At 55.8% G+C, this 16,206-nt stretch overlaps 2 protein-coding genes across 6 annotated transcripts in view; one reads left to right on the forward strand and one right to left on the reverse strand.

The window, feature by feature from the left end:
* The window catches only part of RANBP10 (RAN binding protein 10), a 113,817-nt gene extending 112,329 nt beyond the window's left edge, over nt 1-1,488 (reverse strand). For 2 of the 3 annotated variants that reach the window (XM_075940528.1, XM_075940527.1), the window contains exons 1-2: nt 1,135-1,488; nt 281-392 (exon numbers count right to left, since the gene is read on the reverse strand). In XM_075940528.1, the coding sequence (XP_075796643.1) occupies nt 281-392; nt 1,135-1,339 (317 nt within the window). In that variant the 5' untranslated portion in view covers nt 1,340-1,488. Of the gene's footprint in view, nt 1-280; nt 393-1,134 lie in introns of those variants that run through there. The other variant, XM_075940529.1, reaches the window with a different exon arrangement.
* Nucleotides 1,489-1,541: 53 nt separating this feature from the next.
* Nucleotides 1,542-16,206, forward strand: part of TSNAXIP1 (translin associated factor X interacting protein 1) — a 40,273-nt gene continuing 25,608 nt past the window's right edge. The window contains exons 1-4 of one of the 3 annotated variants that reach the window (XM_075940522.1): nt 1,542-1,695; nt 8,670-8,754; nt 10,670-10,776; nt 14,833-14,956. In XM_075940522.1, coding sequence (XP_075796637.1) covers nt 8,704-8,754; nt 10,670-10,776; nt 14,833-14,956 — 282 coding nt within the window. In that variant the 5' untranslated portion in view covers nt 1,542-1,695; nt 8,670-8,703. Of the gene's footprint in view, nt 1,696-2,884; nt 2,968-3,030; nt 3,056-8,669; nt 8,755-10,669; nt 10,777-14,832; nt 14,957-16,206 lie in introns of those variants that run through there. The other 2 variants (XM_075940521.1, XM_075940523.1) reach the window with 2 other exon arrangements.

Consider the following 16,206-nt stretch of genomic DNA (forward strand, 5'->3'; position numbering starts at 1 on the left):
AATTTCAAACAGCATTAGAGGCTTAGCACGGCTCAAATGGTCAGAATGGGCGATATGAAACAGCACAGGGAGGCGCTGCATAAATGCGTCTCATTCCAATACATATTATTGGCTTGCCACCTGTTGGTTACGGAGACGGAGTCACACACCACATTTCTGCCTATTATAAATGTCATCTGAGTGACCTCTAACCCTTCCCACAAGGGAGGCTGAGCAAAACAAAAGGGAGCAACACACAGACACACACGACACGGGAATCAAATTAGAGCAATGTGCTTACCCATCTCTCCCCTTGCTGACAATCTTCACTTCAAAGTAATAAATGCCACAAGCTGCAGGGATGGGGTGTGTAGCCCTGACTGACGCCGCATCTTTGTGATTTTTCCCATGACCTAGGAAAGAGTTGAACGATGAGCACTTAAGGGGGGCAAGGTCCCAGGCCATCTGTTTCGAAGCAACGCCACTCGAACGGAGCAAAGGACTTGCAACAGCACAAGTCATCCTGCGTCTGCTGAGAAATTGGAGGGTGACTCCTCAGCCCAAGCAGGCACAGCCACCCTACCCTGTATGTGAGCTACCCCATGTGTTCCCGCAGCTTGCTCTTTGCCTACCCTCTTAGGCAGCACACCAGTGCCCCCGGTTTAAGAAGTCTCAGCACCCCGAGCAAACCCAGTGTGCCAGATGAGGATGACATCAGTGTTTGCTAGGCTGGTGGGGGTGTCCTCCGCTCTCGCTGGCTGTTCTGGAAAGGCAGCTCCCATGGCAGGAAGGGAGGACATCCTGGGGCTCTGAACTCGCCTGGTTTCCTATGAACCCAAGCGCTGGAGGGGCTCAGCCGCGAGTCCCCTGGGCCACCCCTCGGGGGGGGGGGGATAGCAGGAGGCCTGACGGGGAGGGGGAGAAGCCAGCTCCCCCCCCCCACACACAGTGACACCGCGGCGCGTTACATAAGCCGGACATGGGGGCTGGGCTCGGCGCCGCTTTCTCTCCCCCACCCCGGGGGCCGCAGCCGCCCCCCAAGGCAGCGGGGCCGTTCGGGGGGGGGGGAGGCGCACCCGGCCCGAACCACCCCCGCCCCCCGGGCCGGGAGCAGCCCGGCCCCGCGCCCCGGACCGGGCCCGGCGGGGGGGGCACCTTTGTAGTGGACGCGCAGGTTGCCCTGCGAGAGGCCGATGTAGTTGTACTTGTCCTTGGGGCTCCACGAGCGCGGCAGCGGCGTCTCGGCCTGGTTCACGGCCGGGTAGAGGCGGCGGAGGCGCTGGCTCAGCTCCTGCTCCTCGGGCGGGCCCGGCAGCCCCGCGTCCCCCCCGGGCAAGCTCCCCGCGCCCGGATCCGCCATCTTGGATTCGCTATTGTGTCAGCGGGCGGGGAGCGAGGCCCAGCTCCCCGCGCCAGCCAATGGGCGTCGGGCCTGGCCACAATGGGGCCGGGGCCCCGACGGGAATCCGAGTCCGCTCCCCGCCCCTCACAAGCCGCTTCGCCCCGCGCGCGGACTACAGCTCCCGGCGGGCAGCGCGCCCCGCGCCCCGCGCCCCGCCCCCGCCGCGCGCGCTGGGAAAGAGAGTTCGCGCTCGCCGCGGGCCCCGCTCGCAAAGCGGCGCAGGGCACTACAAGCCCCAGAAGCCCGTGCGGCGAAAGAACTCCGCGGGGAGCCAGGCACGGCGCCGTGTCCAGACTTGAGCCCCAGGCACACCGGTGTGCGGACCTCCCACCTTCGCCCCGGGAACCCCTCCCCCCGCTGCACACAGCAACCCCAATGCTCCGCGCTCTCCACAGTAGTATGGCCCCTATCTTCCCCACGGCGCCCCCCAGCAGCTGCCTCTTCCCCAGGACACCCTAATCATTCCTGCCTTCCCCAGCGCATCCCCTACAGCCTGCCCCCGCCTTCCCCAGCGTACCCCCTGCAGCCTGCATCCTTCTTCCCCAGGACACCCCAACCATTCCTGCCTTCCCCAGCGCATCCCCTACAGCCTGCCCCCGCCTTCCCCAGCGTACCCCCTGCAGCCTGCATCCTTCTTCCCCAGGACACCCCAACCATTCCTGCCTTCCCCAGCGCATCCCCTACAGCCTGCCCCCGCCTTCCCCAGCGTACCCCCTGCAGCCTGCATCCTTCCCCTGGACACCCCAACCATTCCTGCCTTCCCCAGCGCATCCCCTACAGCCTACCCCCGCCTTCCCCAGCGTACCCCCTGAAGCCTGCATCCTTCCCCTGGACACCCCAACCATTCCTGCCTTCCCCAGCGCATCCCCTACAGCCTGCCCCCGCCTTCCCCAGCGTACCCCCTGCAGCCTGCATCCTTCCCCTGGACACCCCAACCATTCCTGCCTTCCCCAGCGCATCCCCTACAGCCTGCCCCCGCCTTCCCCAGCGTACCCCCTGAAGCCTGCATCCTTCTTCCCCAGCGTACCCCCTGCAGCCTGCATCCTTCTTCCCCAGGACACCCCAACCAATCCTGCCTTCCCCAGCGTACCCGCTGCAGCCTGCATCCTTCTTCCCCAGCGTACCCCCCTGCAGCCTGCATCCTTCTTCCCCAGCGTACCCTCTGGAGCCTGCGTCCCCCTTCCCCGGCGTAGCCCCTGCGTCCTTCTTCCCCTGCGGCCTGCCCCCACCTTTCTCAGGGTGCCCCCCTGCAGCTTCTTCCCCAGGACACCCCAACCATTCCCGCCTTCCCCCCTACAGCCTGCGCCCGCCTTCCCCAGGGTATTCCCAGCCTGCCCAACAGCGCTTTCCCGGGGCACTGCCACGGTAGCCGGCTCAGGCTACTTGTCGCCTTGCCCGGGTGCAGGCTGGCGGAGGCGCCCCTCCCGCTCCCGGCGCGGGCCCCTGGGTCAGGCGGCCGCAGGGCAGCTATGGCGGCGACGGGGTCCTGGGCAGCCGAGAGGGGCGGGGCCTGTCTCCATGGTGACCATATCAACAACCCCGGCGCCCTGCTCACGCGCGGCCATGGCCCTGGCCCCTTCGCTTGGGTGAGGCCCCGGGGGCGGGGGGAGCCCGGGCCGCCCGGCAGAGCTCGCGCCGGGCCGGGGGTACGCGGCAGGGCGGGCTGAGTCTCAGGTGCGCGGGGGTGGAGGAGGAAATTGCCCCCCATAAGGATCTGCCTCCGGCAGCTGCCGCCCCCCCTCCCCCCCGCATCCCACTCACCCCTCCCCCCGCTTTGGCCCCTTAAAAGCGGCGGGCTGCGTGCTAGGGGCAGTGAGGGCAGAGCGAAGGGCAGCGTCTTCTGCAGCCGTTACTGAGCATGCGCAGTCCGTGTGCGCATGCACCCCCCCCTCAGCGAGCACGTGCCTCCAGCGAGCCCTTTCCTTGGCTACCCCCTGGCGGGCGGTGCAGAAATTGCTGCGAGCCAGGCCAGCCCTGCAGAACCCTCGTTCTTTGCCACCCCCGCACCTTCAGCCAGCCTGCACTAGGGGAGAAATGCAATTTACCACGCGCAACTCCAGTCGACTTCCCTTGCTCTTCCCCACCCCCTGGAGCAGCAGGGTGGACAAGGCGCTTGCAGTGTTTGATTTAGCAGGTCCTTACTAGACCCGCTAAATCAAACCCGCAAGAGCACTCTCTGGAGCGTCAATATCCTTGTGTTAGATAAGGCCTTAAAGACTAACAGATTTATTTGGGCACAAGCTTTCATTGTTTCTGAAGATACAGACTAATGTGGCTCTCTCTCTGATATTTTTCTTTGGCATCATTTCTACATCTTGGGCAAGGCTGGCCCAAAAGATTAGCAATTGCACGCATAATAGTGTACAACTCTGCATAGTCTTGGAGGGGTAGTCTTGTTAGTCTGTATCTACAAAAAACAACGAGCAGTCCTGTGGCACCCTAGGGCACATTTACCCGGCAGAGCAAAATTTGAATTAAGCTACGCAACTTGAGCTACGTCAATTGCAATATCTTAACTCGGCTTTTGGTGCTGTCCACACAGCAGGAAGTCAAATGAAGAACACTCTTCCTTCAACTTCCCTTACTCCTCGTGAAATGACTTGGAGTAAGAAGTTGGAGTAAAAAGTCTCCCAGCTCACTATTATTTCAAAATAATGCTTGCAGTGTAGACGCTCTCTTTTTATTTTGCAATAATGTTAGTAGACATACCCTTCAAGACTAACAGATTTATTAGGGCATAAGCTTTCGTGAGTAAAACTCGCTTCATCAGATGAATTGGAATGGAGTTTACAGAGGACTGGGGATATATAGAGAGAGAAACAAAAAAAAGAACATTTACACAAGTACCCTGTTTCTTCTGTTGTCCTTCTATGTATACCCATGTCTCTCTAAACTCCATTCCAATTCATCTGATGAAGTGGCTTTTATCTACGAAAGCTTATGCTATAATAAGTCTGTTAGTCTCTAAGGTGCCACAGGGCTCCTTGTTGTTTCTGCGTAGTTCATCAAAAGAACACAGTATGATCCCACTGGTGGCAGTTATTTTGGTCATTTATTTCAAAATACCTGCTGGCAGCTTGGGCACCAAAAAGACTTAAGAAATGGGGTTTTTTGACTAAGAGATTCCTTACAAGGCCTATTAATACAGAACTGTGAATGATAATTCATTTAAAGGACACTGCATTTCTCGCGCCCCTCAGAAGCAGTGCAAAGCCTTGGGGGAGTCAGGAGTAACGGAGGAGCTGAGGGAGAGGGAAGGAGCATGGAAGTGAACCTGAAGGGTGGAGCGCATGGCCTATGAGGAGAGACTGAGGGATTTGGATTTGTTTAGTCTGCAGAAAAGAGTGAGGGGGGATTTGAGAGCAGCCTTCAACTTCCTGAAGGGGGGTTCCAAAGAGGACGGAGCGAGGCTGTTCACAGTAGTGAGGGATGGCAGAACAAGGAGCAATGGTCTCAAGTTACAGTGGGAGAGGTCCAGGTTGGACAGTAGGAAAAACTATTTCCCTAGGAGGGTGGGAAGCGCTGGGCTGGGTTCCCTAGGGCGGGGGTGGAATCTCCATCCCTAGAGGTGTTTAAGTCCTGGCTTGACAAAGCCCTGGCTGGGTTGATTTAGTTGGAATTGGTCCTGCCTTGGGCAGGTGGCTGGACTTGTTGACCTTCTGAGGTGTCTTCCAGCTCTATGAGTCTATGGTTGCTGGATGTGGGTGGGAGAAGGGTTGTTTTCGGGGGGAAAATCGGGGTTGTTGTTTGGGAGTTAGGGAACCTCCCTTGGCCAGACCCTGGCTCATCTGTAGCCTCTCCCATTGTCAGGCACATCTGCCATGAGGCCATGCAGCCTGTGTCCTCATATGACTCTGCCCCTTGTACCTCATGTGACCCTGCGGCCCCCTTCTCATCCAGTCCCTGGCTCAATGCTGTCACCCCATTAATTCCTGAGCCCTTGTCCCCCTCCCCCACTAGCCCTTCTGAACCCCAGTATCCAGCAGCCTAGTGTGCCACACTCTGTCCCTGCTGGGCCTCCTCACCTAGCCCCACTGTGGGAAAGCACCTACCAGTTGGCTGCCCTCTCTTCTGGTGCCACAGCAGCCCCTGGTGGGCAAAACATGAAACTGCAGTGCCTCTCCAGCAGAAGCTATCTTCTGCAGAGAAAAAAAATCTGTGGGGAAAACATGAATTGTACATGTGTACAGTGGTGCAGAATTCCCCTGGGAGTAAATTTAGTATTAATACCACATTGGGAGGTCTTTCTTCCCATATACTAGCCACGCCTGGCCCTGTTTAGTTTATCAGATCTGATATCACATCATGCTGACTGTAGGCTTCTAATGAAGGACATTTGGTATACAGACATATTCCTGTTCTGGTACTTCAGAAATCTCACTTTCATGCCATAGCAGGTGGGTTTTGTCCTTTCAGTGTATAGCATTACGTTAGCCACAGTTATACATGCTTACTATGAAAAGGACACTGGTGAGTAATGGCTTTAATATTTTCACTTAATATTTCCAATGTTTGTAAAGAATTCCCTTTATGAAGTCTGGAGATAACATTTTTCTCTCTACCAGTCTTTTCCATGGGGTAAGCATTGATTTTGCTTTCTCTGAGCTGAAATGAACATGACTTTTTTGGTTTGCTTCCTCGTTGGGAATTAGCTTGTCAGCCTGAGTTCTTGTAGTTGTTTTAATAGTTCAACATGGCTGTAGATTATAGAGTGGAAGCATTTTGATTTTGTTTCACCTCTGCTTGATCAGTGGTCACAGGTCTTAGTTTCATCTTGAAACAAAGGGGTTACTTAAAACGATATAGGTACTTAGAACTGTGAGAATGTTGCCCCACCAGACTGCAATCAAATGTCGGGTATGTACACTAGTATAAAATCTCAGAAAGGGTATGTTTTCTTCTAACACTAAACGAGGAACTTTGTTAAAATGAGAAAAATGTGGTTGGCTGGTTGGTTTTTGTCTTTGTATAAACCACCTGTAACAAGAAGTAGTCTTTAACACCAAGACTGATGGCCTTTCCCATTTTTTACTTTGCAATGGGGGTGTGATCTTTTTTATGCTACCTCTGACCAAGGCTTTGCTCTGGTTTGTTAGTGTAGGGTCTCAGGGTTCGTCTTCACTACTGCACTAAATTGGCACGGTGACACTAATGTTGCATGTCTGGTTAAGATGCAGCCTGACCATGTAATTACTCTATCTTGGTGAAAAGTACACCAAGCCTCATCCAGGCAGCCTTAGCGTGCAATGCAATGACTTCTACAGAAGAGACAGGAGGCTTCTCCAAGCTTGGCACCTAAGGCAAGGAGTCAGAATCTGCTTATAAACAGGCCAGGTCTACAATAGATAGGTAGCAGGAGTTGGCTTACGTAAAATAAATAGCTGGAGTTGGCTTACCTTAAGCCAAGATTGGCACCATCTTCATAGAGGGAGGCCAACAGAAGCAAATGCTCCTGTCAGCTTCCCTTACTTCTCACAACTGCATGAATACCAGAGCCGCCCTCAGTGTTCGATTTAGCGGGTCTTAAGTAGACCCGCTCAATCGAATGCCAGAAGGTGGATCTCGGGTGTGGCAAGTGGTGAAGTTGCCCTTTCCCTGCAGAAATCTGAAATGGTGGCTCTGTGGGCTTGCACAGAATTTGCACAGCCCTGTTGGCTGGATTGGAGCCGTCCTCCCAAATACAGAAGTCCAACGAGGCCTATTATCAGTGACAGAGCATCTCCCTGACATAAGCGTGCTGTGGAGGCTGCTTTAAGTCAATGTAAGTTACGTTGCTTAGAAGGGTGTGTTTTTTCACACCCATGAGCAACATATCTTACATGGTCTGAAGTAGTTGTGTGGACAAGCCCACAGTCTGTGCTGCTGCTGTTAGGTTTTTCCTTTAATAAATAACATAGCCCCAGTTTGAGTGGAATGATTAAGATGGCCACTTGGGCCTTAACTCTCCCTTCTGGTGCCAGTGGTCATGGTACAGATGGGGTGGAGCAAGGGGGCAGTTGCCCCAGGCCCGATGATTAAAAGGAGCCTGGGGATCCCAGCTTCTGCTACTCTGCTTTCATTTGCCATCAGAGCACCACACCGTGTGCTCTGTGTGGCGCTGAGGGTTGGGTTTTGCCCCTTCTGCTGGGTGTGTGGACCTGACCCCTCCACACACCTTGCCCAGGGGCCTACCCAGACTGTCAGCTTCTCTGTCACCAGCCTTCTGTGTGCTACAGATGCACTGATGGCTTTCTAAGTTGTCTCTTCTGGCTTTGGTCAATGTGAGTACATTCCTTAATGTCGCTGTAAGATAGCTTTTCATATGTAACTGTCACGAGGAAGAGAATTCAACTGAACAGGCTATCTTAGAGTTCATGAGTTTTTAATGGCTTCCCTGATCCATCCATAGCATTTACAACCCAGGCAAACTATTTCCATTCACGTTACAGCAAAGATTTTGCCGTCATAGAATGACCTGATTGTCCACTTTATATTCCAGGGATTGTACCATGCAAACAAAGTTAATAAGAAGCTTTGAATTAAGCTCCAGGGTCACTGGAGAAAGAGTTGATTGATTCCTGAGTTATTTATGCCCTATTTGATTGCTTTAATTTACTGCACATTTATAGCTGCAGTGTGTTGGTAAAGCTGTTGTAGGAATAATTATCCTGGACTTCAGAAATATGAGTATTAATATTTTCAAAATTTCCTGATAAACACAGTGAAAATACCTCTAAAGATTGAGGGTGAAACAAATAGGCAACGTCTGCAAGTTTTAATCAGTATTTTGGTAAATGATCCTAGAAAAAAAACCTCATAAAACATCCCCTGTGAATGACAACCAAAGGCCATTTGCCTCCCTATTTTCATTCTTCTTTGCAACAAAATAATTGGAGGGATACCACCCAAATCTAATTAGATGGGGATTTTTCAGATTCTCCTTATTAGTAAACTCATAAAAAATCTGTTGAGTGGTCGAGAGACGCAGGATGCAAGTAACTGCTATTATCATCCAATAGGACTCCTATCACCGAGAGTGAGAAGGCCTCTTATAAACAGCCTTAGATAACAGCTATACACAGAAACAGTCTTTAAGATTAGGAAGTCAGAGTGAAGGGCAGGAACAGAGAGAGCTCCTGACCCATGCATCAGTGCATCGTACATTCTTTAACAGCAGCCTTCGTGGCTTTCCCACCATGGCTTTCTTCCTTCTTTTGCCCAAAGACATTCAAAATAGTATTTTGGTTGCTGTTTGATTTGGTTGTTGTAGCCCATGTTTTGAAATGTCTCTTTTCCTGCCGTTACGCAGGACACCTAGCTTGCCTTCACCTCCAAATGACCAAATGCAGAATGGTATTCTGAAATGCCTCCTTCCGAAGAAACGCAAGACAATGGTGAGTGGAAATATTCCAATGGAGCCGCTTGTCTTTGCCCGCTGGGGACGCACTGGCAGCTTGCTAGGAGCACCAAGGATCATGCCAGACACATAAAAGGAAGCAAATTGCAGCTGCTTTTGGCTCTGTGCTCTGCACTGCTGCTGCCCCAAGCACAGTCTCGCAACTCCCACTGGCCGGAAACCAGCCAATGGGAGCTGCCTGGGCTGTGCTTGCAGCGCACAAAGGGTCCCCCTCAAAGGGGCACATAGTATGCAGAGAGCACATGGCCTCTGCAACCAGCTGCTTTGAATGGCGTGCAGAGTGTGGCAAGCAGGGGGCGTGCCTGAGACTCTCGCTGGGCTGCTGGCTGGGAGCCGCCTAAGATAAGCACCTCCTGGCCAGAGCCTAGCAACCTCCCCGCAACTCTCTGCTCCCCCCCTGCACCCGTGCCCCAGGTGACAATACAAACCCTCTGCATCCATACCCCCACACAGACCCTGCACCCCAATTCCCTGCCCCAGGTCACAACCCCTTCTCAGACCCTGCACCCCATCCTACACTCCTCCTCCAGGTCAGAATCCTCCTGCATCCATACCCCCTCACAGACCCTGCACCCCAAACCACTGCCCCAGGCCACAACCCCCTCCTTCACCCAAACTCCTTCCCAGGCCCCAGATTCCCTCCTGCACCCCAATCCCATACCCCAAGCTTGCTTCTGCACCTACTGTCCACCCCAGACCCTGCACTTCCTCCATTAATATCATGGAAGAGTGTGACCCTTGACCACTTACCAAATACTTGCATCAAAAGTTATTGCCCACACTTGCCATAAAGGCCACAGGTCTCAGCCTTCAATGCTTCAATCTCTGTCCTTTCAAGTCAAGGAACAATAATGCAGGCTGAAGGCTTTCAATAATCAACTGCAGCTTTTTGATGGGAGATGGGAGAGAGGGGGGAATTAACAATTGTGCTTTAATTCTCTTCTCCTCTTGGCTGCAGTTTTGTGAGTACACCCGCAACATGGCCAATGACCAAAGCCAGCATTTGGCCGACGCCGTAAACAAAATTAGACCTGACATCACATGCTATGTAATCACGAGCTAAAGGGCTACTTACAAGAACAGCAGTTCCTTCAAAAGTGGCAGTCTTACTGAGGAAAATAAACCTTAACCTGCTTGTAGACGTGTGCCCCATTCACAGAGATCAAACTCCGGAAACACCATTACTGTTGATAACTAGAGATGAAAGAGTTACACGTTGTTTCTTTAAAAAAACCCAAAACCCCATTGTGTGATTGTGGTGACGCTCTGGGATCCGACACATAGTACAGGAACTCTCAGTGCAAACTGTACTGCTTTGTCCTACAACCGGGAACTCATTCGAGCCCTTTCTTCGCAACACAATGTGTTTTTCAAGGCTCAGTACATTGGAATCACAGTGCTCCACCAGAACAATTTCCCCACTTCTTCCTGAGGTTGGAGGGTCATTTAAAGCATCGCATTGATTTGGCATCCTGAGATGTTAACACTTTAGAAAGATTCCAGACATGAGGAATTTGAATCTGACAATCAGAACTCCAACGATCCCGCGGTAAGGGTACGTCTAGACTACATGGCTCCATTGACGGAGCCATAGAGATTAGTTTACTCGACAAAGGGTCTAGATGGTGTTTGTTCCTGGTAGGAGTGCAGGGGACTGGACTCAATGACCTTTTGAGGTCCCTCCCAGTTCAACTAGTCTTTGGATATGACCACCTGTAGCTGAGAGAGATTTTTTTTCCTGGCACCTTCTCTTCCTTGCGTTTAACTGTCCCTTGAGGTCCTGCACTGATCCATCTGTGCTGGTTCAAGAAAGGCTTCTGATTATTCTAATCCCAGTTAGAAAATGCGAGGCACAAAAGGATTCACAGGCATGATCTCGGCTTTTCTTTCAGGCCTTTCAGTTTTCTCTTGGGGGTCGTTTGTCCACATGGCCTGCATATGCATCTGGGCAGGCGATCCTACAGAATCGGAAACCCTGTTGCAGTCCAGAGGGCAGAAGGTAAGACTAGCACTATGACTAGTGCTAGGAAAAACGGCAGCGTACAGCCCTTGGTCTGGCCCCGAGGTTCCAGGGTAGTAAGAAGTGGTCTCATATAGAACAAAATCACCACCAGCATGCTTCAGCTGCATCACTGGGAACTGGGGTGCTGGGCAGTTCTGCCCTGCGGCTTGGGGGGGACAGGTGTTTCAGTCACATGCAGGGCTTAATGGAAACCCCAAACTCGTTCTTAACCCGAAAATGGCCTTTGGGGTCTGTGGATGCTTTGTGCCACATCACGCTGGGCCCACCAGCCACCAAGGTGCTGTGATGCTCTCCTAACGAAAAGTCCAGGGTTTAACATGTAACGGTTGTTAATTAGCCCAATGCAGCATGTGTGGCCGAGGGAAGCAGAAAAAGGCAGCCCTGTCTAGAGGCCACAGTGAGCTCTGGGGTCCCTGGGCAGGGAGCTGGGATTTTCTCTGAGTCAGCTGAAACTTATCAATTGGCATTTGTCAGCTCCTGAGACACAGCACCCTCAGCCTGCTTGGCTGTGCTGGAAAGGGAACCGAGGGGGGGCACGTCCTGTAGGTGGCTGAAGAATCCTGATGTCAGCCTGTTGGGATTAGCCCTGCGCCCACGGGCACTGCCTTTACCCAGCCCCCTTCTCCAGGAGTAGCCCTGCACCCACGGGCACTGCCTTTACCCGGCACCCTTCTCCAGGAGTAGCCCTGCGCCCACGGGCACTGCCTTTACCGGCCCCCTTCTCCAGGAGTAGCCCTGCGCCCACGGGCACTGCCTTTACCCGGCCCCCTTCTCCAGGAGTAGCCCTGCGCCCACGGGCACTGCCTTTACCCAGCCCCCTTCTCCAGGAGTAGCCCTGTGCCCACGGGCACTGCCTTTACCCAGCCCCCTTCTCCAGGAGTAGCCCTGCGCCCACGGGCACTGCCTTTACCCGGCCCCCTTCTCCAGGAGTAACCCTGCGCCCACGAGCACTGCCTTTACCCGGCCCCCTTCTCCAGGAGTAACCCTGCGCCCACGAGCACTGCCTTTACCCGGCCCTCTTCTCCAGGAGTAGCCCTGCGCCCACGGGCACTGCCTTTACCGGCCCCCTTCTCCAGGATTAGCCCTGCGCCCACGGGCACTGCCTTTACCCAGCCCCCTTCTCCAGGATTAGCCCTGCGCCCACGGGCACTGCCTTTACCCGGCCCCCTTCTCCAGGAGTAGCCCTGCGCCCACGGGCACTGCCTTTACCCGGCCCCCTTCTCCAGGAGTAGCCCTGCGCCCACGGGCACTGCCTTTACCCAGCCCCCTTCTCCAGGATTAGCCCTGCGCCCACGGGCACTGCCTTTACCCGGCCCCCTTCTCCAGGAGTAGCCCTGCGCCCACGGGCACTGCCTTTACCCAGCCCCCTTCTCCAGGAGTAGCCCTGCGCCCAAGGGCACTGCCTTTACCGGCCCCCTTCTCCAGGATTAGCCCTGCGCCCACAGGCACTGCCTTTACCCGGCCCCCTTCTCCAGGAGTAGCCCTGCGCCCACGGGCACTGCCTTTACCCAGCCCCCTTCTCCAGGATTAGCCCTGCGCCCACGGGCACTGCCTTTACCCGGCCCCCTTCTCCAGGAGTAGCCCTGCGCCCACAGGCACTGCCTTTACCCAGCCCCCTTCTCCAGGAGTAGCCCTGCACCCACGGACACTGCCTTTACCCAGCCCCCTTCTCCAGGAGTAGCCCTGCGCCCACGGGCACTGCCTTTACCCGGCCCCCTTCTCCAGGAGTAGCCCTGCGCCCACGGGCACTGCCTTTACCCGGCCCCCTTCTCCAGGAGTAGCCCTGCGCCCACGGGCACTGCCTTTACCCAGCCCCCTTCTCCAGGATTAGCCCTGCGCCCAAGGGCACTGCCTTTACCCGGCCCCCTTCTCCAGGAGTAGCCCTGCGCCCACGGGCACTGCCTTTACCCGGCCCCCTTCTCCAGGAGTAGCCCTGCACCCACGGGCACTGCCTTTACCCGGCCCCCTTCTCCAGGAGTAGCCCTGCGCCCAAGGGCACTGCCTTTACCCAGCCCCCTTCTCCAGGAGTAGCCCTGCGCCCACGGGCACTGCCTTTACCCAGCCCCCTTCTCCAGGAGTAGACCTGCGCCCACGGGCACTGCCTTTACCCAGCCCCCTTCTCCAGGAGTAGCCCTGCGCCCACGGGCACTGCCTTTACCCAGCCCCCTTCTCCAGGAGTAGCCCTGCGCCCACGGGCACTGCCTTTACCCAGCCCCCTTCTCCAGGAGTAGCCCTGCGCCCACGGGCACTGCCTTTACCCAGCCCCCTTCTCCAGGAGTAGCCCTGCGCCCACGGGCACTGCCTTTACCCAGCCCCCTTCTCCAGGAGTAGCCCTGCGCCCACGGGCACTGCCTTTACCCGGCCCCCTTCTCCAGGAGTAGCCCTGCGCCCACGGGCACTGCCTTTACCCGGCCCCCTTCTCCAGGAGTAGCCCTGCGCCCACGGGCAATGCCTTTACCGGCCCCCTTCTCCAGGAGTAGCCCCGCGCCCACGGGCACTGCCTTTACCCAGCCCCCTTCTCCAGGAGTAGCCCCGCGCCCACGGGCACTGCCTTTACCCAGCCCCCTGCTCCAGGAGTAGCCCTGCGCCCACGGGCACTGCCTTTACCCAGCCCCCTTCTCCAGGAGTAGCCCTGCGCCCATGGGCACTGCCTTTACCCGGCCCCCTTCTCCAGGAGTAGCCCTGCGCCCACGGGCACTGCCTTTACCGGCCCCCTTCTCCAGGAGTAGCCCTGCGCCCACGGGCACTGCCTTTACCCAGCCCCCTTCTCCAGGAGTAGCCCTGCGCCCAAGGGCACTGCCTTTACCCAGCCCCCTTCTCCAGGAGTAGCCCTGCGCCCAAGGGCACTGCCTTTACCCAGCCCCCTTCTCCAGGAGTAGCCCTGCACCCACGGGCACTGCCTTTACCCGGCCCCCTTCTCCAGGAGTAGCCCTGCGCCCACGGGCACTGCCTTTACCCAGCCCCCTTCTCCAGGAGTAGCCCTGCGCCCACGGGCACTGCCTTTACCCAGCCCCCTTCTCCAGGAGTAGCCCTGCGCCCACGGGCACTGCCTTTACCCGGCCCCCTTCTCCAGGAGTAGCCCTGCGCCCACGGGCACTGCCTTTACCGGCCCCCTTCTCCAGGAGTAGCCCTGCACCCACGGGCACTGCCTTTACCCAGCCCCCTTCTCCAGGAGTAGCCCTGCGCCCACGGGCACTGCCTTTACCCAGCCCCCTTCTCCAGGAGTAGCCCTGCGCCCACGGGCACTGCCTTTACCCAGCCCCCTTCTCCAGGAGTAGCCCTGCGCCCACGGGCACTGCCTTTACCCGGCCCCCTTCTCCAGGAGTAGCCCTGCGCCCACGAGCACTGCCTTTACCCGGCCCCCTTCTCCAGGAGTAGCCCTGCGCCCACGGGCACTGCCTTTACCCGGCCCCCTTCTCCAGGAGTAGCCCTGCGCCCACGGGCACTGTCTTTGGCAGCAGTGGTGGGAGGAGAGAGAACCCTCGAGCTCACTGATTGTAAACCACAGATGTGCTAAGGGGGGATATGATAGAGGTCTATAAAATCATGAGTGGTGTGGAGAGGGTGAATAAAGAAAAGTTATTTATTAGTTCCCATAATAGAAGAACTAGAGGACACCAAATGAAATTAATGGGGAGCAGGTTTAAAACTAATAAAAGAAAGTTCTTCTTCACACAGCGTGTAGTCAACCTGTGGAACTCCTTGCCAGAGGAGGCTGTGAAGGCTAGGACTAGAACAGAGTTTAAAGAGAAGGTAGATAATTTCCTGGAGGTTAGGTCCATAAAAGGCTATTAGCCAGGGGGTAGGAATAGTGCCCCTGGCCTCTGTTTGTCAGAGGCTGGAGAGAGATGGCAGGAGACAAATCGCTTGATCATTGTCTTCTGTCCACCCCCTCTGGGGCACCTGGCGCTGGCCACTGTGGGCAGACAGGCTACTGGGCTAGATGGACCTTTGGGCTGACCCAGTCTGGCCGTTCTGCTGTTATGTTTGTATGTGCTAGAACATTGCCCCTCATTCCCTGTCTATCTGCAGCAACAAACAGGCCTCTCTGACCATTGCAAAGCCACGCTACCTGGAGGAGCTGGAGTCCTACCTCAGGAAGGAGCTGCAGTCTCTGGACCTGACGAATGAGAACGCTCAGGAACTGAAGCTCCAGGTCGGAGGGAAGGGAGAGCCGGGTGCACAGAGCAGGCTGGGATGTGGTTTTCAACTGGCCATTGCGAGGGTCCTTACAAGAAAAGCAGGTGGCAAGAGAAGAGCCTTTGGCCTGTGCGGAATGAGAACCGGCTTTGCTTGGCACACGGGAGCAGGGGGCCGAAAGGAGTTTCACTGGGCTCGGATAATACTTAGCACCTCCGAGGGTGCCACCATTTCTGGACCCCTATCGTTTCCCCCCTGCTTTTGGAAACACAAGTGGGCCCCATGGGGAAAGGCAGCTGCTGCCATTCCTAACTCTGGCCTTGGTGCACTGCCCTTCCCTACCGTGACCCACATGACCAGGTCCCACATCTGACCAGCACTCCATGCTCCTCAGCCAGGGATCCAAGCATGCAGCTCACAGGCTGGATCTCATGCCAGACTGGGCGGGGCCAGCGAGCACCCTCCTCCTGCTGAGCCCCTTTGTGTAGCCTTGTGACAATGCCCTCCATGGGTCGGGTGGGGAAGGCTTCTTCCTTCTCTCTTCCATGCTCAGCCCTGCCTCCGCTTGCTTCAGGCACCTGCAGATCAGACCGCCCCAGGTTCCGGGCAGCGGCTCTTGCTCTGCTCTCCCCACTCACACACTGCGGGCATGTCGAGACAGAGGGAAATCCCCAAAGGGCCACAAGAGAGGCGGGAGGGGAAGGGTCGGGTGGATGGTCGTGGAGAGGACCAAAGAGGTAATGGAGGGCGGGAAGGAGGGTTCCGAAATGAGAATGTCCTTATGTAAACCCCCCAGCTGCCTCAGTAAAGGGGTGTCCTCTGCACCTAAGGAGGCCAGGAAGCCCTTCCTAGTGCATGGTATTCCAGCCCAAGGGAACTGCCACTTCCCACCAAAGTTGGACTGTGCCGTGCTGAGCACTGTTCGCACACACAGGGAGAGACAGCCCCTGCCCCGCAGCGCTGGTATCTAGACAGACAACACTGACAAAGGGCCAAAGCCATTTCTCTCCCTGAGGCACGTCTACCCTTAGAAAGAACTGACTTTGAAATAACATCAAAAGAGCATGTCCACAGTCCGGGGAAGCCTTGAAATCCATCAGAGGCAGGCTCCGTTAATGTGCACACGCTATCTCGACGTAGAGCCCCAGAAAGGACAGGGGAGTAATTAGTTCGAATTACTCTGGGCAGTCGCGATTTTGAAATCGCAGTGGCGGGTGCGTCCACATTAACTATTTTGAAATAAGCGTTCTTCCCCAAGGAAAGCAG

The sequence above is a fragment of the Pelodiscus sinensis genome, chromosome 12, assembly GCF_049634645.1.
Source record: "Pelodiscus sinensis isolate JC-2024 chromosome 12, ASM4963464v1, whole genome shotgun sequence".
NCBI classification, from domain to species: Eukaryota; Metazoa; Chordata; order Testudines; family Trionychidae; genus Pelodiscus; species Pelodiscus sinensis.